This window comes from Heteronotia binoei, chromosome 17 (genome assembly GCF_032191835.1).
Source record: "Heteronotia binoei isolate CCM8104 ecotype False Entrance Well chromosome 17, APGP_CSIRO_Hbin_v1, whole genome shotgun sequence".
NCBI lineage: Eukaryota > Metazoa > Chordata > Lepidosauria > Squamata > Gekkonidae > Heteronotia > Heteronotia binoei.
Window position 1 is genome coordinate 20,736,305 of NC_083239.1, and position 27,195 is coordinate 20,763,499.

At 45.6% G+C, this 27,195-nt stretch overlaps 2 protein-coding genes across 2 annotated transcripts in view; both read right to left on the reverse strand.

Annotated features, from left to right (window-relative positions):
• FAM229A (family with sequence similarity 229 member A) overlaps positions 1 to 7,456 on the reverse strand; it is a 19,456-nt gene extending 12,000 nt beyond the window's left edge. Inside the window, exon 1 of the mRNA XM_060258476.1 lies at positions 7,354 to 7,456. The gene's annotated coding sequence lies outside the window, so the exon portion shown is untranslated. The remainder of the gene's footprint in view (positions 1 to 7,353) is intronic.
• Positions 977 to 22,269, reverse strand: BSDC1 (BSD domain containing 1). Its single transcript, XM_060258460.1, has 11 exons — positions 22,201 to 22,269; positions 20,519 to 20,579; positions 16,673 to 16,789; positions 16,243 to 16,410; positions 16,069 to 16,123; positions 12,857 to 12,972; positions 12,380 to 12,448; positions 11,079 to 11,160; positions 8,402 to 8,917; positions 7,354 to 7,457; positions 977 to 1,326 (listed from the first exon to the last, which is right to left on the reverse strand). Exons 1-11 carry the CDS (start codon positions 22,209 to 22,211, stop codon positions 1,294 to 1,296), a joined length of 1,332 nt encoding a protein of 443 aa, XP_060114443.1. The 5' UTR covers positions 22,212 to 22,269; the 3' UTR covers positions 977 to 1,293.
• Between the last annotated feature and the right edge of the window lie 4,926 nt (positions 22,270 to 27,195).

Sequence of the window (27,195 nt, forward strand, 5' to 3'; positions counted from 1 at the left end):
TGGAGGAGGGATGCATTCTTCTTCCCCATACCATTTCCTCCTCACAAAAAAGAAAGAGAAGATGTCTACAGAAAGAACGCACGGAAAGAAGAAACAGTGCCTTGGAGGCAGCGTTCGGATGGGCATATCCAGACTGACAATTTTCTGAATGGGTGTAGGACAGGTGATGCCCGGTATGGCAAAGAGTGGCCTCAGATGGATGCCGGTGGACAGGGATCAGTGGGTGCTACCAAATGGCATCAGCACATGGGGAAGAAGAAAAGCAAGAGGTTTTGGCAAACACCAGCCCTTCAGAGCAGACCATGCCACCGAAGCAAGTCTAGCAAGGCAACCGGCCAAGAGGAACCAAGCTAATGATGTAAGCAACAGGGCCCTCCAAAGATGGAAGGCAGAACCCAAGGGGGATGCCTCCTGTCCAACTCCCAGTCATTTCATGGCAGCTTCTGTAGGAGACGGTTCCTGCTTCAGCGCAATATTTTTTTCAAAGTTTAAAAAGTGCTTCAAGTCCTGCAAGGGAGAAGAAAGAATGGGCCAGAAACATGGGAGGGAAACTGAGGTAGGGAAGTGCTCCAGTTCCTAGGAAAAAAGCTGAGCTGCTATGTGGGGAGGCAGATGGGGTGTGTGTGAAAAGATAGCCTGTGGCCATGCTACAGGTTCTCTCCCCTTATGATGGGTTTGTAGGTCACAGTGGGAAGGGGATTTACCCTCAAGTTTCCTCACCCCTCCCCAAACCCCCCGCCCCCCAAAAAACCTTGCTGCATTTCAGTAAAGTCACACAAAGGGGAACACTGACAGCCTACAGAGCAAGTGCTCAAGAGCTATCTTTTCTCCTATAGGTGCAATCAAACTCAGCGACACTCTCCCCCATCCCATTGTCCAGGTATTCCCCCCCCCCCCGCCCAACCACCATCACTTGACACCCACCTCAAGCCAAAAAAGAAAATAAAGAACAGAAAAACTAAAAATCCACACCAGGGCAGTTCCAAGAGTAGTTTTAGTCCAGAGGTTCCACCGGAAAGATGTGCCTAGTGCCACTTTCTACACATGCACACACCCCAGGACAATGCTCTTCAGCACCCCCTCATGCGATACCAGCCACCATCAGAATCCAAGTGTGCTGTGGTCCAAGATACCCCAACAGAGTTTTTAGCAGAGATGAGATGCATCCAGCCTGGAACACATTTACACAGGAAGAGAAACCATTTGCTTTGTGATTTAATTCACATTGGATGGTGCAGAGGAGGGGGCGGGGCAGGGGATGAGCCCAGGATGCACGGCACGGAGCAACGGCTACTACTCCCAGTTTTCCCATTCTTCATCATCCAGCTATAGGTGAGGAGAGAGAAAGCACAGGAAGATGGTGTTAGATAGTGTGCCCGAGAAGGACAACATTTCCCCAGCATTGACAGTGACTTCATAAAAGGCTGAAGTGGATTATAAACTGCCAAAGAATTGTTAGTACCCCGCTTCGGTGGGGTAGGGCGGGATATAAATCGAATGAAATAAATAAAATAAATAAATAAAATAAAAATAGTACATCGGTCAGTTAAAAGGCAAATGTTCGAATGCCATTGATACGTTTGACTATGTCAACCTGAATTTAAGTGCATCTTTTTAAAATATTCAAAACCAAGAACCACAATACAAAAGGACATTTTTCAGGCGGATAGTGGTATTAGTCTATAGAGCAAAACAGAACTTCAAGCCCAATGGCACCTTAAAAACCAACAAAGTTTTCTGGGATACAGCTTTTGTGATTCATAGTTCACTTTGCCAGGTCTGACCCTGGAAGCTTAGACTCTAGAAAACTGTCTTGCTCTTTGAGGTGCTACTAGACTCAAATATAGAAAGAAAACAACAGCCTTCTCAGTGAAGAGTTCTTAATTCACTAACCATCTGACCGTGAACAAACTAAATTTAAAATCACATTACACATCTCCAACCAAAACAAACTACTGGCACTATTTTGTAGATAACTGAAGAAAGCACAACAAAACTTAAAATACAGCAAAAGAAAGCTACCACTGAAGAAGAAAATGCCAGATTTAAATTTCATTTCTGTTCCTCACCACAGTAACACAAGAGAACCAAAACAATTTTGGAACAGAAGCACTCTTTTTTATCTTCAGCTTTGCCAAATTTGGCCTCCCTGATAAATCAGTGGAAGCTTATTTAAACTGAACTGAAATATGCATGATGCTCATTTGACCACCAATGGATGGAGAAATGAAACCAAGTCACCCCCAAACCAAGTAAACAAACTCCAAGTCACCTAAATTTCAACACACACGCCACGTCCCATCTTTTTATTTTTAAAAGTCTTTTAAGAGAAGGACCTTCTTTTGTCTCAAGTGATTTACAGCCTCCAAGGCTCTCTTCCTATCAGAAGAGGGACTGCAGCTGTCAATGCAGTCCAGTGAAGGGGTTGGAATGTTTACTGGATAAACGCCATCATGGCTTTTCCCCTGGACTTGTGAATATGGCTGAGGCAGAGAGGAACAAAGAAAGGAGATGTCTAGAAAGAGAGCCAATTGTTTTGTATCTGTTCATAGGGGTGTGCACACGCACACACAAAAATGCTATTTTGGGGGGTATATTGAGCCCAAAACATATTGGTATTTCATGATATTTCTGGTATGGTATTGGGATTCAGGAAACATTCAGGATTGCTGAATTTTTTCAGTTCCATTTATAGTCAATCAATCTGGAGGTATCTGGGGCTCTGGCAGGGGGGCTCCTCAAAACCCCTCCAAGTTACAAAAAAATTGGACCAAGGTGGCCCCATCCTCCACTCTTAAAGGGACATAGTCCCTTTAAATGCCTTCTCCAAGCCGCAACACAACTCCACACAAGTGAAGTCCAAAGGCATTTAAAGAGACCATAGTTATTTATTTATTTATTATTAGTTTATTTATATTCCATCCATTCCCCCATGAGGGCTCAGAGTGGAGTACATCATAGTAAAAACGAAATCACAATAAAATCACAGTAACATCACAACAAAAACCAGTTACAGTATTTAATAAAAGTACAACAGGATGGTCCAGCAAGATGGTATAGCAGAATGGTACAGCAGAACAGCACAGTAAGGGAGGCCAACCAATCTAATAGATAGATACCCACCGCCTCATCCAAAAGCCTGGCGGAACAGCTCCGTTTTATAGGCCCTACGAAATTCTAACATGTCAGGTAGGGCCCAGATCTCCATAGGGAGCTAATAACTTATTATTTATGGTTATTTTTTGGGTCTTAAATTGATTTAAAATTTGATTGAATGACTTTATTTAGACCTAAGGGATTATTTATCCACTAAATTGAGATAAGATAGTTGACCAATTAATTAGAAATTGAGAGTGGGGGGAGGGGGTGAACTAAAATAACATTTAAAAAAAATTATTTATATATATATTCTTTTTTTTTCTCTTTAATTGGCTGAGATGATTAGTAGTGGTTAGAAAATTTTTAGGTACAGTGGGTGAAAGAACAGAATACGTTTGTGTAGCTGTTGATTCAAGATAGTGACCCAGACTTCGGAAGATCTTTGATAAATGATGTCGGGCCAGGGGATTCCAGTGCTCCTGGGGAGGGGAAAGTACACCGGTGGGAGCAGGCAGAGTGTGAATGGAAGGAGTTCGAGACACAAGAGGGCTCGCTCCCCTTCCAGCCTGTGTCCCATCCCAAGGATGGCAAGTGGGAGGGCCAAGTGGAGATACTCGCTTCCGTCCCTGGTAATGTGCAGTGCCAGGTTCATAAATAATAAAACCTCAGTCCTGCAAGATTTTTTCATCAGGCAGGACATGGACCTGGCTTGCGTGATGGAAACCTGGGTGCGGGAGGGGGAGAGAGTTGCTCTCTCCCAAGTGGCCCTGCCTGGGTTCTCCATCCTTCACCAGGCCCGGACTAGCGGGCGCGGGGGAGGGGTGGCCTTTTTCATACGGGAGGATTGCTCCTTCAGGATACTTCCGCCGCCAGAGATCAAGGGCGTCGAGTGTGTGGGCCTGGTGTAAGACGTTGGGGAAAGTTTGGCAATCTGGCTGGTGTACCGTCCGCCTAACGCACCGGCCAGTGCCCTACCATCCCTGATGGAGGCTGTAGCAGGCTGGGCATTGGAGCACCCTCGACTTATAGTCCTGGGTGACTTCAATGTCCATGCTGAGGACGCAGCTTCCACTCGTGCGACGGACCTGGTGCTTTCCATGGCAGCACTAGGACTTTCCCAATATGTAACAGCGCCCACACATCAGGCTGGGCACACACTAGACCTGATCTTTGCGGCGGGAGTAGTAGTGGGTCAGATATCTGCCGAGGCAGTGCCATGGTCTGACCACCAGGCCCTGAAGGCCCGTGTGGACATGCCACCCCTGTCCCGTTTAGGCGGTGAGCAGATTTTGGCTCGCCCGCATAGTCAGATGGACCCGTTGCGGCTTCAAATGGCTATACGGGATCCCTGGCCCTCCAGCAACTCGTTGGATGAGCTAGTGGAGACCTGGAATGACCGGCTCTCCGAGGCCATCGATGAAATAGCTCCCCGACGTCCTCTTCATCCTTGATCATGATCCGCTCCGTGGTATACCCTGGAGTTGCGATCAATGAAGCGACGATTAAGACGACTAGAGAGACAATGGCGCCACGCTCGTGACGAAGCTACGAGAACATCATATAGGTCATTTATGCAGACCTATGAGATGGCTGTTCGGATTGCAAAGAAGGATCACTTTGCGTCCAGAATCGCATCTGCGACCTCGCGCCCAGCACAATTGTTTAGTATAATTCGGTCATTAACAGAACTGCCGCAGGGCAAACAAAACATTAGAGAATTGGAAATAGGCTGTGAGGCTTTTGCGAGCTTTTTCGCAGATAAGGTCTCGTCGCTCCGACACGACTTACCTGCCATAATTAATACAGTAGAGGAACTTGGGGCACTGAGCACGTCTTCTGGTCCAATTCTGGACTCTTTCAGTCCACTCAGTCTGGAGGAAGTCGACAGGATCCTTGCAGCTGTGCGCCCTACGACCTGTAGGTTGGACCCGTGCCCATCTTGGCTTAAAAAGGCTAGCCAAACGTGGCTGCATGAACCACTACAGGGCATTATCAACAGGTCCCTGACTGAAGGGATCTTTCCCACACCTCTTAAAGAGGCAGTGGTCCGCCCCCTCTTAAAAAAAACCGTCAGCAGACCCGGCCATATTGGCGAACTATCGGCCGGTGTCAAACCTTCCCTTTTTGGGTAAGGTCATAGAGCGGGCGGTGGCAACTCAGCTGCAGGGATTCCTGGAGGACACTTCCGCACTGGATCCATTCCAGTCCGGCTTCCGGCCAGGTCACGGGACGGAGACAGTTCTGGTCGCTCTCATAGATGACCTCATGCGACATCTGGATCAGGGCGGCTCTGCGGTGCTGTTATTAGATCTGTCAGCCGCTTTTGACACGGTTGACCATCAGCTACTGACTAGCCGCCTTGCCGATGTGGGGATTCAGGGATCTGCCTTACAGTGGCTGACCTCCTTTCTCCAAGATCGGGGACAAAGGGTGGTGATAGGGGAGGAAGCATCCCAGAGGCACTCTCTTAGTTGTGGGGTGCCACAGGGAGTGGTCCTATCCCCGATGCTATTTAATATCTATATGCGCCCCCTTGCCCAGATTGTCAGGAGGTACGGACTGGGTTGCCATCAATATGCGGATGACTGTTAGAGCTGCCTTTTTTCATCTTCGGCAGGCGCGGCAGCTGGCCCCTTACCTGGAGCGCAACGACTTAACGACGGTAATCCATGCTACGGTCACCTCAAGAATAGATCACTGTAATGCTCTCTACATGGGGCTACCCTCGATGCTAACCCTAGTGCAGAATGCTGCGGCACGGCTGTTAATGGGGCTGCTGCAATGGGAGCACATTCAGCCAGTGCTGAGGGAGCTGCACTGGTTGCCTGTTGTGTTCCGAGTTCGCTTCAAGGTGTTGGTATTAACCTTTAAAGCCCTTTATGGTCAGGGACCTGCCTATCTATGGGACCTCCTTTCCCCATATATCCCCCAGAGAGCACTGCAATCAGGGACAAAAAATCTGTTGTCTGCCCCTGGCCCAAAAGAAGCCAGGCTGTGTGTGACGAGATCCAGGGCTTTTTCAATGGCAGCACCAGAACTTTGGAACACCCTCCTAGAAGCCATAAGGGCCCTGCGGGATTTGTCTGCATTCCGCAGGGCCTGTAAGACAGAACTGTTTAAACAGGCCTTTGCTGTTTGACTGAAAAAGGGCTGCCACCGGACATCTTATAGAATGCTGGCGATCACAGTCGAGAATTCAATACCGCCTATACTGTACTGAAATAGCACTATAGAATGGTTTTAAAATTGATATAAGTAAATTATGGTTTTATATGTTTTATTGGATTGATTGTATTTTATGATGTTGTAAGCCACCCTGAGTCCGCTTGCGGAGAGGGCGGGATATAAATTGAAAGTAATAAATATATAATTCCACCAGATCGTGGTCCTGGTAGAGGCAAGACAGGCACCTCTTGGGCCGGGGACGGTTAAAAGATTTCAGGAGGCCGAACAAAGAACCTCTGAGGGAAGAGACGGTTCTGAAGGTATGTTGGTCCCAGGCCATGCAAGGCTTTAAAAGTCAGAACTAACACCTTGAAGTGGACCTGGTACTCTACAGGCAGCCAGTGCAGGCCGTGGAGCACTGGCCATATCCTCACCAATACAGGTGATGCAGTCAGCAGGCGAGCTGCTGCACCCACTGCAATTTCCAGATCCGTTTCAAGGGCAAGCCAGTGTAGAGCGAGTTACAGTAATCCAACCTGGAAGTGACCATTGCATGGGTCACTGTGGCCAGGTCTTGGGAGAATAGGTATGATGCTAGTTGCCTGATCTGCCATAGATGGTAAAAGGCAGACCCAGTAGTCGCCATGACCTGGGCCTCCATAGAGTCCATTTAAATGCCTGAGAGTTCACTCCGAAGGCATTTAAATGGACTGAGAGCCCTTTAAATGCCCTGGAACTGTGGCTATCCAGCAGCCCCAAAAAATCCCAAATATTTTCAGGTTTTTTCAGAGCAGCCATTTTTGGATAGCTGAATCAGTCCCCTTGGTGATCAGCTGAGAAAATACCTGATTTTGGCTTGGTTTATACCTATCCGGTCTCCATTCTAGGAAGAGGCACATTCAGCATAGGCAACAATAAACATTCAGGTTTCAAATAGCAACCAGAGTTTTTGCCAGGGAGGACAGAATCTGCATCCCAAAAGCATTCAGGGCTTGCTTCCAGATGCCTGGCTGAATAAAGAAAATCACCAAGAGATTTCAGAGAGCTTTCTATAGCCAGGCTAGGCCACAAGCTATTGCAAACACTGACCTCCTCTGAGATATCCACCTTGGAGAGTGCCAGCTGCACCTCCTCCTCGGTCATGTCCAAGTCAAAGTCCTTTTCCCAGTCCTCGCTGACATCTGTGCTGGAGCCTAAAACAAAAGGGAGCAGAGGGGTACTCTTGGTGACTCTGAAGCCCTGAACAGAAGCCCTGGGACCACACCAACCCCTGCCAAGCGCACCCCAACCCCAAGCAAGGAGTGGCCCTCGCCCAAAGAGAGGTGGTCATCACTACCACAGTTGTAATCTTTCAACTGCCTAAGTGCTGGACTGCAAGCACGTAGTCACATGGACAGGCTCAAGTGGCTGCAACCAGCATTGAGCAAGCGAGAGCAGCTGCTGAAACAACCCTCAGAGGATGGGCGGTCACAAGCAGCCCCACAGGAATCTGCCCCTCCTTTCCACTTCCTCCAGGGACAGACCTAGGGCCCTTTTCAGGACAGCTTTTGCTGCCCAATCTGCTCCTGACCTCTGAATGCAGGGCATCAGTGACAAGGCTATAGGAAAGGGGGTGGGGGCACACTGCCTAACAGCTGATTGCCTTGGCTGCTGCCCTAAATTCCCTGGCCCCTGCTATGACTTGAAAGGACAGAGAAGCAAACCATAGCGATGCTATAGCAGGTAGGAGGCACAAGTAGCTGCAGGCAATTGCCTCTGCATCAAGCAACAGCAGCTGCTGCCACAACCCTGAAAGGATAGGCAGTACAGAGCAGGCCACCCCACAGCACAGGGTCTGAGTGTAGCTACATTGCCCCTGAAAAAGAAAGTTGCTTGGGGAGGGATTCTCCTGAAACACCTTCCCCATCATGTAACATAAAGAGCCTCTAAAATATACAACACAAAAACAATTTCTACTGTCAGGGCTGTGTAGATTTCCACACACTCACACCTACACTACATAAATATGGAATGTGTGTATTCCAGTGATGAGAGAATGAGGACAAATATGCACACAAAGTGATCATATGCAACCCCCACACCTACAGGGACAGAACTATAAACCTGGGTTGCTTGCTGTACTATTTCTGAAACTCACCTTTCTTCCCGTTATTGGAAGGTGTGGATTTCCCACTGTCTGAGTTGAGTTCAAAGACTCGCAGATCCGTGGGTGCATCCTCCCGCACAGTCTCTATCCTGTTTGCCGGCTTACTCTCCACTTGCTCCTTGGGCTTCTCTGGAGAAGGCTTCACCTCCTGTGAGGCTGGAGGCGGCCGCATGGGCTCCTCTGGCTTTGGCAATGAGGCTGGCTCTTCTGCACTTGCTTCCTGCAGCCTCTGAGAGAGGTCTCCCGCACCAAAGAGCTGGGCTCCAGTCTGTAAAAGGGAAGTTGGCACGGCCAGGGGGTTTGCAATCTGAGTCACCAAGGAGACACTCTCGCTGCTTTCTGATGGGGTTACCTCCACTGGGGTGCTCAGCATAGCCCAGCTTTCCACCGATGCCTCCAGGGTTGGAGTGTCAAATTCCACAGAGATGGGGGAGGATGGCTTCATCTCTTGGGGAGACTGTATGTCAACGTGAGATTGGGGGGCTGGCGATGACCCGAGGAATTCCTCTGTTGCAAGAGAGGCAGGAGGAGGGGGAAAAGGACAGCCAAAGGGTTTGACTGATGGCATAACAGGCAGCAAACAATTTACACTGGAAGAGCACAGTGGAGTGTTTAGTGGATAAAAGCCCTCTTCCTTCCATTTTCCCTCCCCAGTTTAAGACAAGTCAAAACAGAAGAATATATGTCAGAACTAAACCCAATCACAGAACTTGCTGCCCAAGTGATTCTCTAGAAGGGTGGTGGTCTTATGTCAAGCTTGGCCTATTTTGTATGTCACTTCTGAGTTCAAAGGACAGGACTGATGCTCCAGCAGGATGTCATTACTGGAAATACTTTGGTCTCCTGCCCCAAAACAGCAAGGACTCATGTGGTGCAAACTTGAGTAAGCCCAAGAAGAAAGGACAATGCAACATGCCCCAGTGTGTCTGGTGGCCTTACAGGACAGTGAAATGCTTGCAAAGGGCCTCGGTAACCACTAGCTGTGATAACCAACACAAGGCCACCAGGCACACTGCCTTCTGTCTCACAGTGATCATGAACATCAGGACCAGATGATGCTGTAACATCGGGTCTGTTCACAATCAATTTTTGTCAAGAGAGATTATCACCTCTATAACAATCAACCTGACAGTTTAAACATCAGAATTTGGCCCTAGCATAAATGTAAAGCAATATTTTGTTTGCTGATGTGCCAACCAACTGTTACAAAAAGCATGAGGAGAGTTCCATGTCAACTGCTTATTACTCTTCCACTCTTCCCTAGATGGAAAGCTTGAGATTGTACTTTTGAATACCAAAGTGATCTGATTTAACTACACTCAACTAGAAGCAGGGAGTCCTGCTCCTCTTCAAGAATCATCTTTCAGACCAAGTTCTGGATTGGCTTATACTGGTCAGGGGGTCAGGGGTCCAGTTTTCTATAAAGTTTGCTTATAACCATTTGAGACAAGTTTTCCAAGCATGGTCCAATAATCCCATCAGGGCCAGAGTTCATATCACTGCATCCCCAACATGCAGCTTTGTTACTGATGTTGATCTGAAAACACTGTAAGCTGATTTGAAGATATCATAAGCTGCATATTAGCCACAGTGTATATATGTGTGTGTGTGTATATATATATATATAATTTTTTTGGCCACTGTGTGACAGAGTGTTGGACTGGATGGGCCATTGGCCTGATCCAACATGGCTTCTCTTATGTTCTTATGTTCCTTTTCATGTATGTACATGTACATAACAAGACGGATTTCATTATATTATTGCACCTGCTTATTCTTCCCTTATGTTTAAGCATGAACCACTTTTTAAATCTTTTCAATAAAGCCTGTGGTTTTACTGGTGTGTTCTACAGCATGTGTGCAGGGGTGGAAACTAATCAAAGGGTCAAAATTACCTATTTTACTGACTAAAATTAAAAAAAAAACCCGGCCAAATACTGACAAAAACCTGAACAATTTAATTTCAGCCTATCAATAAATTAAAGTAAAATTGGGACTTTCAAGTAAGTTTCTGTTCCCTGTTCAAGGTCAATAGTAAAAATCATGCATAAAATAATCATGAGAACAAAACATAATTACTTGTCTTTGCTTTTACTTTATCTTTGGCTTTTTGCTGAAAAAAGAAGTTATTAATGAAATCCTTCATTTCTCAACAGTATTCTACACTGCATCTGCAAGCATTTTTTTCTTCTCCTTTTCTTCCCTTAAAATTCAGTAACAAAAACAAAAATGCACAAATTGTATTCATAGAAACAAAGAAATATTGACTTTAATTAATGCCCAAGATAAAAAAAAATCTGACTTTTTACTGATTTTACTGACCATTTTCCACCTGTGTGGGAGAGACCCCAATCCCAGTCTCAATCAAACTATAAGAGGAGGATTTGTTCCAGGGTCCTAGTCTGGTTTGAGGACAGGGGAATCAAAGCATCCTTGCAAGGGTGTGGTGGGTCTTTGACAACCTTGGCAGATGCAAGGAAGGGCTTATGCCCCGGCCCAGCCACAGGCTGAATACTTCTGGGCATACCAAACCTAAACTGTGGCAGACTATTCAATGTATAGCCCTGAGACTCAAAGCTGACTAAAAAGTTCTAACAATGAAATAAGGACACACAGCAGACAAAGCCAGTGACTCTCCGGAACTGGGAAGCAATTGCAGCTCACTTACCCTCCTCCTCCTCCCAGCCTGGTTCCTCGAAGTGAACACTCTGCTCAGCCCGCTGCTTCAGAGCCTCCCTTCGAACTTCCTCCTGGGTGGAAAAGAATTCCTACAGCTGAGAGAAGCTGCCTCAGTGGGTCCCCTGCTGATCAGTAAGACATCACATGGCTCCCTAGTGTCACAAGGTTTTATGTTATCCCTGCCACATGGCAAACATGCATTATGGAACAGGACCAGTGTGAGGACATTCTGGAACTGAGATCTATAGGCAAGGTGGGGAAGCCAAGCTGGAGTTGCACCTCTAGGGACTACTAAACAAGGCAAACGCAAAACAGGACAGACGGGATGGAGATGTAAAGAAGGAACAATGGCCCAGAGAAGGAGGCTACATTCCTTCTAGGGTGCAAATTCACATCTATTTAGTTTGGAGAAACCTCCCATCCTAACAGGAGAGACAACAAATACCTAGGAAGGATCATCAGAGCCACATGTCAAGACCAATACCCCTTTAAGCTACAGAGTCTTGTGAGCAAAAATTCTACTTTGTGAATTAAAGCAGAATTAAAGTTGTGAGCTACTGCATAAATTAGCTTGCTCTGGTGCCATTTTCCTGATCTAAGACAAAAATGTGTGAGCTGGAGGCTAAAAAACTGAGCTAGCTCACATTAGCTTAGAGAGAACACTGGTCAAGACAGTTAGCTCTATGGCTATTTTCAGAGCCCCAGATGCTGCAATACCAGCATCAGGTGCAAAGTTTGCTATATCACCAAGAAGCTCTGTTACCAGGTAGACTTCTTGGCCAACAGGGACTATTTAAAAATATACTATGTATACTAAAGTTATGGCCAAGCAGCAACCTTGCCCTTGCTGCCTTCTGTCACTGATATGCAGCCACCTCCTTGGCAACCTTGAAGTTTCAGGCAGCTTGTGATGCTTTTAAACCACAGTGACCAAAGCATTCCCCCAGAATTCTGATAGATAGTCTGCAAGGCTTCCAGAAGTCTAGTCTCTCTCCAGGGACTCCTCTCCATAAGGCCTGTGGGATGCACACTCTTTGTATTAGTGAAACCACTCAAGGGTCAGGCTTAATGTTTATTCACAAGAAGGCTGCGTATGGAGGAGTGCACATGGAATAAAGGAAAAAGCACTCAATTATTGTCTTTCCCAGAGCTCAGCAACTCTCTCTCTTGAAACATGGTGAAGGACGTTTTCTCCAAATAACCTTTTGTGCAATATTCAACCGTAGCCTGCATCAAAACAAAACTGCCTGCATACCAGCTCTCACCCTCAGGGCATCTCTGTAAACTTACCTGCTCCAACTGATGGACTTTATAGAAGTAGCGTTGCCAGAACTCTGAGTGGGACACAGCCACTGGTACCTGAGTCATCAGAAGGAAACAGAAGAATAAGCAAAGAATGAGGACTTTATTGGTATGGCTTCCCTGAAACAAAGTTACATATGAAAGATCTCTTCCTGGGCCATCTCATCAAGTTAACCCCAACTACAGACACCTAGGCTAAACACTAAATCTGTCACTCTTGGATCCTTGGCAACCCCAGTCAGAATGGAAGCTACCAGTTCCCTACTGACAAGAACTCTGCAGAGGAACCGGAAATGAAGTATTTTCTCCTTTGTATGATTAGTGCTTTAGTGGAGCAGCCTTGGCCTACTCTTCTAAAGACTGACGAATGCCCTACTTCCACCCATAATGTGCTCAGGTAACACCACAAAAGCCCAGTATCAGCAGTGGCTGCAGGAGAACAAAGCTACACTGGGGCCACCTTACCATTTTGGTGTACAGCGAGCGGATGGATGGGCTGCTCCCCAGCAGTTCTGAGATCTCTTTTTTCTTCTCTTCTAGGTTGAAGTGTAACAGCCAGGCCTCAAACAGCTCAGAGGGTCCTGTGGGGAGGGAACCAAGACCCTCAGACCAAAGCTGCAAGTAACCAATGCACACTCAAAGGAGTGAAACACACAGAGGTGTTATTGGAGACATTTGATGCCACAACTGTAGTCACCCACAGGGGAGCGCAAAATACTGCATTATCGTCTATTATTCCACTCAGAATAACCAGATGCATGAGGAAATTGCATTCTTTTCATCACAGGAAGAGCAACATGGATCCAGTCACAGGACATAGAAGCAGCAGCTGGAGTGAGTTGGTTTCCCTGCCCCAATTGCCAGTTGTTTTGGCACTGCAGTATGCTCCAGCCTCCATCATCAATGAGAAGATGAAAGGCCACAGGACAGTCATGTCATCTCCCTCCAAACAGGATGAGAAGCCAAACTGGACATAAATGCAGAGGACCAACCTGATCTCTGTCTACCATTTTCCTCACTCATCTTTCCTTGTAAATTTTGCCTTTTTTGCTTGTGAACTGCAGGGAAGGCCAGTTATCTCTTTACTCGTGGGCGTTACTTTGACAATCATCTCAAAAACAGGACAAAAATATGGCCAGTGGCAGTACTTTGTGACCGATGGAAGGGACAAAGACAATGTGAATCTGCTTTCCCTGTAAAGGAAGTTTAGATCCCAGTGAGAGTTAAACTTGGCCTCCTTAAATCTCCCATTTAATTTTAATTTAATTTAATTTGCATTTATACCCCGCCCTATCCCGCAAAGCAGGCTAAGGGCAGTTAACAACATTAAAACATTACACTAACAATAAATAAACATGTCAAATTAAACACAATTTTAAAATCTCATAATACATACAGATTAAAATAAGAAGACCATGATTCTACCAAAGGTACAGCCTGAGGCCATAATTCAGCAGCTGGTACAACTTAGTAAAGCTTCAGATCATTGATCCAATTGGGATCCAAAGCAACTTACATCATTCTTGCCTCTCTTTTATCCTTACAACAACCCTGTCAGGTGGATTAGGCAGAGTGCATGCAACTGGCATAATGTCACTAAGCAAGTTTCATGGCAAAGCGGGCATCTGAACTTGGATCTCCCAAATCCTAGTGTGACACTTTAACTGCTACACTATGCTGGGATCTCTGACCAAATAAAGTGAAGTCTGCCTATCTGTGTTGGATGACCAGCACAGCAGAAGAGCCCAGATGGACCAGATGGATATTCCATTAGCAGATGATTGCCAGCATTTGATTATAAACCTCAAGAGAGGCAGTACAGATCTCAGCACTACAACTCCCACCAACAAAGTCCTTTGTATGCACTATTTAAAAGACTTGCAGGGTTTTTTCCTGTCCCAAACTCTACTGAATTGGATGAGACAAATTGTGAGCATTTCTGAGACAGGGGGGAAAGTGTATCCCATGACAATTTTATGAACCTTTAGCAAGTCACGATAATAGCAGACCTACATTCAGATCAAGTAATGATTTTGGGAGTATGAGCTTTCAAGAATCAAGGTTCCCTTTGTAATTGTAGTTCTTTTAAACTGGAAGCCCCCTTGTCTCTGTCTTCACAGAGAAGATGCTGATGCAACCCCCCACCACACTCCACCTGCAAGACCCAGTCGTGAAGACAAGAAGGTATGGAGGTACAAGGAAAGGAGACAGCTACTCAAACAGTTCCAGCCAGGGGCAACAATCGGAAGGTTTCTGGAGTTCTGGCCCCACTAGTGGGCCTCCTGATGGCACCTGGTTTTTGGCCACTGTGTAACAGAGAGTATTGCACTGGTTGGGCCACTGGCCTGATCCAACATGACTTTTATGTTCTTATGCCACCCTTATGTATCTACAGACTACTCATTCCATCCTCTCTGGAACAAGCAGGCGTCCACCTGTAGACTTCCCACCTGTCTGCCTTGCCTTATATATCTAAAGCAGAAGTGAGGAAAGCTCAGGTTATTGGGTGTAGCCTGGTAATCCCAAGGCCTATTCCTCCACCCTCCACTTCTGCAATCCTGTCACTAGCTCAGCTGCCTTCCTCCTCTGCACAGAGGAGACAAACAGGCAGACCTGCCCTGCTAGTTCTGAGGTTGATGTGTGCACTGTCCTTTCTGACCTAAAAGAGAAGCACTTGTGTGCATCCATCCACAATTGAAAAGTGGAGAAGGGGCTTATGTGGGTTGTCCATGACAACCTCAAAGAGCTGAGATAGCAAGGATAGTTCTGTGTGCCCTTCCCTGGCTGGGCAAAAAGCACTACAGTAGTGTAGTGGGGAGAATTTATGGGGAAGCAACAACAACAACAGTGGAGGTGGAATGGCAGATGCAAACATGGCTCTCACTAGAGGCAACTCCTCTAGAATCCTTATTTACTTGAGAATTTCTTGTCCAGGATACTAGGCACACTTCATGGCCAACCAGGAATTTGAACTTGGAACCTTTTTTTTTTTTTAGAGAAGCCATGTTGGATCAGGCCAACGGCCCATCCAGTCCAACACTCTGTGTCACACAGTGGCCAAAAATTTTATATACATACACTGTGGCTAATAGCCATTGATGGACCTCTGCTCCATATTTTTATCTAAACCCCTCTTGAAGGTGGCTATACTTGTGGCCGCCACCACCTCCTGTGGCAGTGAATTCCACATGTTAATCACCCTTTGGGTGAAGAAGTACTTCCTTTTATCCGTTTTAACCTGTCTGCTCAGCAATTTCATCGAATGCCCACGAGTTCTTGTATTGTGAGAAAGGGAGAAAAGTACTTCTTTCTCTACTTTCTCCATCCCATCCCAACCTTGCCACAATAGAACTCAGCACCCCCACCCATTAGACCAATCCTCAATCATTCCAATCAATTACAGTCATGTACCATCCAGAATCATTCCCCATATGCTTTGACTTCTCTATACAGTTCCTTTAGGAAAAAAAAAAACTTCCTTTCTCTTTTGATACAACCTTTATTTAAGGATTCTGGTCAATCTACCCCACACTTGGCTTTATGAAGGCAAATGGCAAGCCCCCGCAAATGCAAACAGCACTGCTAATAAATGGATGCCTGCCCTGTTTTATGAACAGCTCTAACACCACACATCTCCCTTGCTCTAACATTCTCACATCAGCCAAACCCTGATTTACCATCTGGTTCATTGCAATAGGTGGCCGGGTCGGACTGAAGGCTGTATAGCCGGGCCTGGAAGAGAACAGACAAGGAAATGTGTGTGAACACAAAGAGACCACTGTCCTGTGTGCATAAATCTCCACAGTACAAGCATAGAAAGACAGGGGGAGGGGAAGCAGCTGAAGAAGCACCTTGGCACTATCGTACAATTCGGTGGTCCCGGAAGGTGTCGCCATCAGAGTTATGACATCACAGTCAATAGTCTTGTCTGGCGAAGGTGCGAAGGTGTCTGAGATGACGCCCAGGAAGTTGGAGAGTCCTTTTCTCACTTTCTCTGTTGTGCCCGAAGAACCCTCGGTCTTCTCAAAGACAAAAGAAGGGATGGTAAGGGGGCGGAATGAAAGCAGAGGTATCACAGATAGTGCTAACTTATCCCATTTTTAGTATTTGTTGGAGGTGTGATGTAACAAAGTAATACAGAATAGTACATCGTGTTGAAGATTTGATGTAATTAAGTATTACAGAGAAGAATAAAGTATTGCAGTTGATAGGATATTAGTAAAATATCCTCCCACCCTCTCCCACCTCCATTCCCTTTTTTGGCTCATGGTGCCCACTCACAGCCAGCTTCTCTTTGACCACGCTGGCAGTGGCTGCGATGGTGCAGGCTGTGTCATGCTGGACCACCTGGCTGAACTCAGTCAAGTCCCGTTTCATGAACTCCAAGGCCTCTGTGGACTGCAGCAAAGAGAGAGAAGGACAGACTCATCATATTGCTGAGCACACCTACAGTGACCACCAAAGTTCTTTAAAGCTGAAGCCAGAAACCTCTCAGCAAGTCAAAGGAGTACTGTTCATATTGCTAAGTGTCTGGCAGCTCTTGCCTGTTTGAAGTTTTTACTACAGCTTCACGATCTTCAGATCCTCTACTCTTGGCAGAACGGCCACCGTCATGGGAAGAGGTGGGCACAAGACACAGTGGTCCTACTGGCTGCCCCAGGACAGTTCCAAGAGTGCAAGTGAAGGAGAACATCTTTCTCTGCCCAAGAAGAAAAACTGGGCAAGTTCCTTGACTCCAGCAAAGCAACTTTATTCCCTTCTTCAGTCTTTTCCTTATGTTAAAAAGCATATGCTGGGCACTGGCCAGGGGCAGAAGGAGAGAACTGCTATCATCTTATCATCCATTACAGGCAGGTAATCCACTGCCCTTTAGAGCAGGGGTGTCAAACATGCAGCCCACGGGCCGGATCTGGCCCACAGAGGGCTCCAATCAGGCCCTCCAACAACTGGCTGTTGTCTGCTTCATTCTCCCTTGCCTGCTGCGTTCGGTTGCCATTTTGTGTTTCTCCCCAGCAATCAGCCTGCCAGCAAAGCAGCCTTTCTTGGCTCCTTCCCTCTCTCCCTCCCTTTTCCCAAAGGGAGGAGGAAAGAGGAGGAACCTCTGCCTATGAAAGAGCCTAGCTCTATAGCTCTGCTGGGTGATTAAGTTTGTCAGACTCAATTAATCACCCTGCAGAGCTACTGAGCCCAGCCTCTCTTCCTTCCCGGCTGAGGCTCCTCCCTCTCCTTGTGCCCTGGGGGAAGGAAGGAAAGAGCCAGAGCTTCCTTTGCCCAGTTCTCACCATCGGGAAAAATACAAAGAGCACTTTTAAGACTCTCTCTCGGCTTGACTTCGCGAACGAAGATTTAAGAAGGGTGCAGTAGTCCACGTCTGCTGCAGGCTCGCTGGTGGCTGACAAGACCAATGCGGGACAGGCAGATCCGGCCACAGTGGCTGCAGGGAAAAGTCTGATTTGGGGTTGGTGCTGTCGTCTCCGGGTCAGCATCAGGCAACCAATACCCTGAACCGCCTACATGCAGGATCGGGACTGCGGCCTCCAGTGGCATCTTCCACCTGCCGTTTCGCCCCTTGCCCATCGCTGCAGGACTTGGTGTGTTGTGGGTTGTGGATGTGGATATGCCCTTCAGGCCTGCGCAGAGGAATTTTTAGGTGAAGCACAGTGTGCGCAGTACTGGCTCCACCCTTTCACCTTGGGGTCATCTGCCATGGCCCAGTAAGCTGGGACGCCAGCAGCGAGTCCTCCAGGTGGTAGGTGTTACATTAACGAGCTCTATCTGCCCGGGTTTGATGTTAGAGTTTTCCCTCTCTTGGCTGGCGAGGTTGGTGAGCCCAGCCTGCCCATCCGGTTATACCGCCGGACATTCGGTCGCACCATGACGTGGCAAACTCTGTGAGAAACGGGGGGGGGACCAGTGGGAAGGTGTTGCCACGGATGCAGTAATGCAGGAGAGGCCACTGCAGTGACCATCTGCCAGGCATAGCCGGACTGTGACCACGCGGCGTTCACTACACCGGGAAGGAGAGGCTATGTATTGCGCATACACTTTCCCTGGGGGGGCAGGATACCCAAGAGGGAGCCCCCCCTCCCCCCCCAACTTTTAAGACTAGTGAGGTTTTATTGAAGGTATGAGCTTTTTGCCTTGTTACAGAGAGGGGAGGAGGGAGATTTGTTGGGCTTGTTATGGGTGCAACTGGGTTCCCCTCATCTTTTTCATTGTATTAATGCCCTCCAGTCTTTCTCAATAGGAAAGCATGTGAACTAGTTAGAAGAGAAATAACAAGCAAGCATTAGGCTGAGTGTATGCAGCCCAGGTTTACCCAGGAAATTTCCATTGATTTTTCTTTCACATTTTCCTTTGATTGGGGATCTTGAATTTAGACTTCCCAGATAGTAGGCTGATACTAATCACTGTACATGGCTGTCTGTTCTTGTACTGCCACATAGGAGTTGTAGTTATTTTTCTGGAGAAGACTATAGTTTTGCAGACAAGCACATAGCCCTCAATCTGTGCCATGGTGCCTTCACATAGTCTTGACCAGCACATGAAGCAACTTATGTACAAAAGCTCACAATGCCCAGATGCTTCATGTTTTCCTCTAGGTCTGAGGCTCAAAGCATTGACTATGAGATCTTTGTAATGAATGTCAATAAATCAAAAGTAGGTTTGCAACTTATAGATGTGCACACTTGAACAACACCTGAACAACATATTTAAGATTGGTACAGTACAGGCATTGTCTGCAGCTTTTGATGCAATAATTCATAGCAAGAGATGGCATTTATCAGACTGTAAAACAAAATATTCCAAGAGTGCTAATGTTTTAAGTAAAAAAAAAATTGTTTGTGCCCCCTTTATACGGTTTATATGTCTGTTACCTGACATTACATCTTATGACACACATGGCCTGGCCCGACAAGGTCTTATTTTTGTCAAATCCAGCCGGCATGAGTTCGACACCCCTGCTTTAAAGCATTGTTATTCTGAAGACTCAACAGAAAGCATTCACAACTGACTAAATGAGTTTACTATGCTAGTCACTTTGCATAACAAACAAGCAATTATTATTTCCATTTTAATAGCTAAGGAAGTGAGACATAGAGATAAGTGACTTGCCCAAAGCCGTTCCGCAATTTGTAACCAAGCAGGAATCTGAAGTTGCATTTCAGCACTCCAAGTCAAACAGCCCTGGCTAGAAAGCCACACTGAAGGACAAGCTACACATTACATTTAACATGTAACTGCCATCGGGACTTGCAGCCATGCAGTTTCCCCATGGCAACACAATTTAGAAGTACCACAGGGACCCAATTTGTCTTACAAATGCAACACAGGAGGAGCAGAGAAACTGAATCTGAAACACTCCAAGGGGAACATAATTTGCTGTGTCACTCAAGGGATGCATGCATACTGACCACTTCCCTGGACTGGTCAAATAAACACCCCATTGGAGCCTTTCAGTCTGGGAAAACAGCGTGATGTGGAGCCTGCTTCCTCATACTGTATATCAGCATTGGGCCTGCAACACTTTGAATTGAACTGCTAGACCCTGTAGTAATCATGTGTTAAACATACTGCACAGTTTGGCCTTGAGACTTGATTTAAGTTTGATGGCTTTGATAAAAGTTGTCTCCACCCAGGGACTCTGCAGTCGCACTGAATCTATTTTGAACTGGACTGCTCCACGTGCACCGCAGCCTTCTTCTGATTAGGAAAAGGACAGAAGACAGCACATACCAAAAAAACCCCTATGTGGGATGGGAGCAGGATAAAAGGTGGTCAGTCGGTAACAAGCCAGCTTCAGGAGTATGTGTGCCTTTACCTTCCTGCAAACCCAAGACTTAAATCCACTCATGCACAAAGTAGTCCACTGACTAACCTAATTTTCAAACAGGAAAACAGGCTCAAAACCATTTCTTCCAGCTCCAGTTTTAAGAAATAGGCTACAACAAGTGAAATCATACACCTCCAAACCAAGAAGCACTCAACGGAACATTCTCACTCTGGAAGCTGCTCAATCATGCTGTGGAAAAGCCCACACAATTCACTAGTATTTTTGGCTGTGTCTTTCTGACAAAATTCTTCATCCATACCCCTCCAGCTTGACAAAAAACAGATGGTACCTACCTTCTCTTTGACAGTTTGAATGCTTTGCTGTAACCAGCTCCTCCACCAGCCTCCATCTTCCCTGTTACAGGACAAACATATGAAGCTGAAAGTGGGAATTTTACAGCGTAAACTCATGCCAAGGAATGCCTTATGAACACCAGAATATTTCCAACAAGCCCTATAGCCATCAATTCTGCTTCAGAACTAAACTAATTTCTTTAACACAACATCCTTTTGTCAAAGCTCAAAAATACTTTACATTCCCAGGCATTAGGACCACTTGTTCCAAAATAATCTGTGAGACATTGTTAAATGTAATTACAGCAGAGGGCTAAAGAGGGCCCTCCTTTCCTTCAGGATATTTTTGTGGTTGCCTTTCAGCAACATCTCCCAACATAACCATTTGGAAGCTTTTTTTTTAAGTAACCTAACAACATTCTAGGGCCTAATTTTTGTCTAAGGGATTACATTGTGTTAGTAGTGATTGGGCCAAGTCTAAGCACTAGTTGTGAATAGTGGCATCCACCAGAAAAAGAAAAACATGACCTGTGTGTCAAAAAATGAGATAAGTATATAACAGTGATTTGTATGAAATACATTACTGTGGCTGAAGGTACAAACCAAACTACTGCAACTTTTATAACAGCCCTTTAAAAAGAAAGATGCCAAAACAACATAATTTATCAGATTACTACAGTACACAGCCCAATGGTACACAAGAACACATTAAGCTGCCTCATACTGAATCAGACCCTAGGTCCATCAAGGTCAATATTGTCTAATCAGGTTGGTAATGGCTCTCCAGAGCCTCAGGCAGAAATCTTTCACATCACATACTACCTGGCCCTTTTAACTATTAATGACAGGTGCTGGAACCTGGGACCTCATTCATGCCAAACAGATGTTCTATCACTGAGCCCTGTCCCTTCCCCTCTCAAAAAAAAAATAAAAGTAAAAATTAGAAGTGATTATACACCATCTTTAAACCAGACTAATTAACCCGGATGAGAGAAAAGGAATACAGGTTCACTAAAATATCACTCCCCCACAAGCATTTTTGACATAAGAATCCTTCTGTATTCTTTGTGCTCAGTACACTGAACAAATAATTTTGTAAACGAACAAACCGCTATTATTGAACCGTGTAACACCTATAGCATACAAAAGCACTTCGCGGGCAAGCAGAGGAAGCTGGGCTTCAGATCCTCATTTAGCCATCAAGGTCTTTAGGAAGGCGGTTCATCCCCCTTTCCCTATACAAAAACCACGGGAAGGAACTGCCTACTGCAAACACGAAGCACAGCAGTGCTTACCCATCGCTTCACCTCACAACAAGCTTGATCCTGGGGGCCCTTCCCGAACGAGTCCCCCTGCCTTCTTTCAACTCCAAGGGCTACCTCTCACTTCCTATGTCCAGCCCAAGCATCCAGAGCCCGTGTAACCTACAAGCTGGCCAAGAGCTCTCTCTCACCGTTCCCCTCTAGGGCCGAGACTCCACTCTGGAAGCGGGGATGGAACCAGCTGTGCTGGTTCCGGGAAGAAGCACCAAGCCACTCTGTGCATGTTCAGAGGCCCTCATTTCCGTCCGGATACTTCGGACAGCCTCTCTTCCTCCCCGCCCCTCCCACTTCTCCCCGAATCCCCCCAGCCTCCCCCGCCCGGGCAATGGCACCGCCCCCAGCGCTCCATCTTATTCTTACCCTTCCGCCATCTTGGTCTTCTGACGTCACCTCTATTTACTGACCTTTGACCCGCTGGAAGAAGCCCCGCCCCTTCAGTCCCTAACCGCCGTTTCCGGCATTTCCCTCACTTCCTTCAGGGGTTCCGGGCTCAGTAGAATCATAAAGATATTTCCGGTTCCCACTTGAACCCACAAAGCCACTGACCTGAAAGAAGAACAGGGCACCATAGTGATACACCGGCTTCCTCTGATTTGTACACTCGAGAGAGAAAATGGAATCGCTCTCTGTGTGTATTGTGTGTCACACATATTTTTGTCTTGTGCTCCTGTCACTCAGATGGAAGCGATTTAACAAAAATCGGAAGTGATAATTATGAGCAATCCTTGCCTTTTATGCCTCTATAAACAGCGGCTGATGGCACCTCTGTTGATCCAAACGCAAAAGCCAGGGAACGCGTTTTATTAAAAGCAGGCGCGGGCAGTTTGTTGGGAGACATTTCTTAGCTCTCCATTTTGCTTTGGATCAGCTTGTAGCCTGTGTCTAGTTTGTAAATACCAGCTTTGAATTAGTGAAAAAAGGGACTCTTCAGCTAGGAGAAAATAATGTAGTAGAGGCGGTGTTTATCGGGTTTTGGCTGGGCTTTCCTTGACTCTTGATCTACACGTGAACAAAATGTGAGTCCATTGGCACCTTAAAGACCAACAAAGTTTTATTCATGATATAAGCTTTCGTGTGAAAGCACCGTTCTTTAGAAACAGTGAAACAGATTTTCCTCGACCATTATAGAAAGCGGGGAGGGGAGCGGTAGTTGCCAGGAAGGGCTAGTTAAGAGTCAACATAGAAACAAACATGGAAATTACCCGTTCATACATAACGGGTAGAGGGTGAGTAGTAAATTATCATACATCATAACGTATGTATGGAGTGGTGATTTCCAATTTTGTTTCTGTTTCTGTCTTGATTCTAATCGGTCCTTCCTGGCAGTGAACCCTCCCTTTCTATATGTATTGGCTGAGGAAATTCTGTTTCACTGTATCTGAAGAAGTGTGCATGCACACGAAAGCTTATACCTCAAACTTTGTTATATTACTTCAAACCAATATGGCTACCCAACTGAATCTTATCTTGATCTACATGTTGGAGATGTTTGATCAGTGACTGTTATGTATATTTTCTGCCAGATTCTTCCATTTTTCCTATTTTTTGCATGAAGGCTGAACTTGCAATCTAATGGGCAGTAAAATAGATCAGTTGTGGATGTTCACTTCATGCATTTGATGAAGCAAGCTCTGACTTATGAAGTCTTGTACATTATATGCATTAAGAGAAAAAGCACTTCCAGACCAATCTGATGCAGGTTTACCTGGAAATTAAGTTCCAAGGGACTAACTAGTAAGCACACAATGAATTGTAGCATCAATGCTATGTAATAATTAATATGCATGTGCATTCAATAATCCTTATAACAGCACAGGGTGATTCAAAAATATGGTTAGAAAAATATACTGAAATCTGCATTTATTCCTTAGCATGTGAGAGGACAGGATGGACTGTCAGGCAGATTGCCTTCATCATTTGATGCATCTGATGAAATTCCCCTTGGGCTACAGGTTGGATTTACAATCTGTCTGGAAATCCTTCTGTGCTAGCCTCTTTTACTCTACATATGCAAATACATGCACATAAGTCCTGCTGAATCCTTCTGTTAGCTGAAAGCAAATTTTCAACGTGGTAAGGAGGGAGATAGCTCCAGTGTCAGCCTTTCTGCATCCAACAGAACACAGCTGCTGCCCCAGATATTAGCTGTGGAAATCGGTTCTGGAAACACAAAGGCTGGGAACAAAGCATCCTTCAATTTCCAAGGTGTGTGTTCAAAGGAAGCACCAGTTCAGTGTGTGTTTGCGTGAGGCCGTTGTGTGGCTCTGGAACAGGTGACTAAGAGCAATTGGCTCTCAGCACAATGCAGAGTGTATCTCCCTTGTCAGTGGATTAGCAGAGCTGGCCTTTGTTCAAACCCTCACTCTGTTATGAAGCTTACAGTGAGATCTTGCAGTGACTCTCTCAGCCTAATCTACCTTACAGAGTTGTTGTAGGCACAAAATGAAGGAGAGAATAATCATGTATCTTGCCTTGAGCTCCTTGGAGGAAGAATGGGATGAAATGTACTAAATAAATATATAAATAAAATACCTTGTTTCTGTTCAAGAGAGTTCAGCATCCCACAAATTGACAGCACCAATAATGTTAATGGCTGTACCATCAAGTTGATGCTTACTCATAACCCCAGACTCATCAGTTTTCAAGGCAAGAGATATACAGAGGTCATTTGCCATCCTTTTCATAGCAATGTTAATCTTCTATAGCAGGGGTGTCAAACATGAAGCCCGAGCACCAAATCAGGCCCCTGGAGGACTCCTATCAGGCCTGTGAGCAAAACACCATAATCTGCTTCCTTCTCTCTCTCTTGCTTCCTTCTGCATCACGGCTTGCTCAGCTACACAGGAGCTACAGAGCAAAGCCTCTATTTTCTCAATTGGCTGACCAGCACAGAAAGCAATTTATGTGCAAAAGCTTGCAGTATCCAGCCATTTCATGTTTTCCCCTGGGTCTTAGACTCAAAGCATTGACCATGAGATTTCTGTAATAAATGTCAATAAATCAGAAGCAGGTTTGCAGCTTACAGAGACACAATACCTGAACAATACCTGAACAGCATACTCAAGATTGCTACAGCACAGACACTGTCTCCAGATTTTTATGCAATGATTCATAGCAAGGGGCGTCAGTTATCAGAAGCTGTTAAATAAACAAAATATTGCAAAAGTGCTAATCTTTTAAGCATGAAGTTTAAAAAAAATCTTTAATTGTGTCTGTATCCTTTATAAAGTTTATATCTCCACTAACTTGCACTACATTTTGTGACACATATGCCCTAGCCTGACAAGGTCTCATTTATGTCAGATCCAACCCTCATAACAAATTAGTTTGACATCCCTGTTCTATAGTGGTTTCCTATCCAACTTCTAACTGTGGCCAACCCAACTTAGCTTCCAGGCTCTGGCCAGATCAGGCTAGGGTGGGCTACCAGGCTGCTACAAAAGCATCAATAAAAATATGAAATTCAGATCTGTCAAGTAGATGAACCAGGAAAAACAGCCAGGGCTTTGCAAAACACCTTAAAATAAAAGTTCAAGTCCAAGGGTTTTTAAATTATTATTATTATTATTTAAGAACAAAGCAATCTTTACCTCTAGGATAACTCCTGCTTGTCTTCTATTTCATTTGTGAAGAGGTGGGGAGGGGCTTGTAATGAATTATACCCTCAGTAATGACAAACATCCAAAGCGAATAGTGACTGAGTAACTAGACAGTGAACCTGGATGTCCCCAGTTAACATCTTACATCTGTCACAAGCTCAGTTGCAACACAGTCCTATGCCAAGTTACCTCAAGTCCATTGATTTTCACAGTTTACATTGGACTAAATCTGCACAGGATTGTGCTATAGGTAACCTGAGGCCAATCTCTCTGCTGTTTGCAGTATAGGGACGGCGAAGCTTTCCTGCTGAGCAAAGCTCTTGTCAAGCTAGGGTTGGCAGCTCTGGGTTGGGAAATTCCTGGAGATTTTTCTTTGGGGTGGGGAACGAAACCTGGCAATGACAAGGTTTGGGTAGGGGAAAGAAGAGACATCAGCAGGAGGTGATCTGTAATGCCATAGAGTCCATCCTCCCAAGCTGCAATTTTCTCCAGGGGAGCTGATCTCTGCAGTCTGGAAATCAGTTTTAATTCCAGGAGATCTCCAGTTGCCACCTGGAGGTTGGCAAAAATACAACAATTTGCATATTATTGTTGGGAGGGGGGGAGAGTGAAGTTCCCTAGGCTTTTTTTATAGTCTCCTAGGAAGTTCTGTCTATTGCTCTTCACTGCAAATGCTTTTCTTTCTTATTTAAGAAGCATTTAGCCCAGCCTTGGCTCAACAGGGCTCTAAAGTAGCTTATAGAGAGGCGTCCAAATCAGGCTATTTCATAATGGCAAGAAAACAATGTATAAAACTATTGGGACATTAGGTTAATATAACAGAGTTTGCCCAGTCATAGAAGTGTGATACTGAATGCAGTAAATAAATCTTCCAAGAAGTATATTGCAAAAAAAAAGGTAAAGTTACACAAGTAGATCCAGCTCACATTCAGATTGCAGTTGAAAGAAGAGAAAGAAGCCTAACTGAAAGAGTACTTTCCCTATCACGAATGGCCAGCTAATCCCCGGCATCATGTGCATAGGAGTATGAGGACTTTGAGTCTACAGGAGAGACCTGCAGAGACATGTGTCTCCATGGAAGGGCTTCTGAAGTGAGTGAGAGGACAAAGAGAGGGAGGGGACAGAGGGCAACTCCCAAGTTAAGACAAAGTGAGGTATCCCTTTCAAGGAGATAACACCTATACAAACTTAGTGATGTAGTGCCCCTCAATGTCCAGGCATGCTGAGTCACTCTCACTCCAACAAAAACTGTGCAAAGTACTGGGCACACAATAAAACACAGCAGAGCTGATTCAATGAGACATCGCATGGAATGGAATCGGTTGTCAAATAGAGAACCTCCACATTCAGAGGTAGGTGCTGTGAAAAGAGGGTTTTTGTACACTGCTTGTGAGCTTTCCAGATGTATTTGGCTGGCCACTGTAAAGAACAGGATGCTGGACTGGCGAGGCAATGCTTTATAAAACAACAGCTTCTTGAATGACAAATATAGAAGCAAAGATGACTGGTTATGACTCAGAATCAAGTATTCTGCATGAAATATACATTGTTTGCATCAGAGAGATGTCCTTTTCTCTCTCCCCCAATTGACATGATCTTGGATAGTTATGAATCAAGTGTAATGTCATAGAAATCTTTCTGTGAGAAATACATTTCTAGTTTGGGCAGGATGCTTTTATTTGTATCTTAGTTTGAGACATAAAGGAACCTAGAGGGTCCTCCTTTGTAATGCCTACAGCTACCAAATGGTGCTTTT

What these genes read in the sequence shown, in the direction of transcription:
- BSDC1 (XM_060258460.1), bottom strand. An exon ending in AAGTCCATCAGTTGGAGCAG is followed by an intron (nt 11,161 to 12,379) that starts GTAAGTTTACAG and finishes TTTTCCACCCAG; the next exon opens with GAGGAAGTTCGAAGGGAGGC. An exon ending in AGGTGGATATCTCAGAGGAG is followed by an intron (nt 1,327 to 7,353) that starts GTCAGTGTTTGC and finishes CCTCACCTATAG; the next exon opens with CTGGATGATGAAGAATGGGA.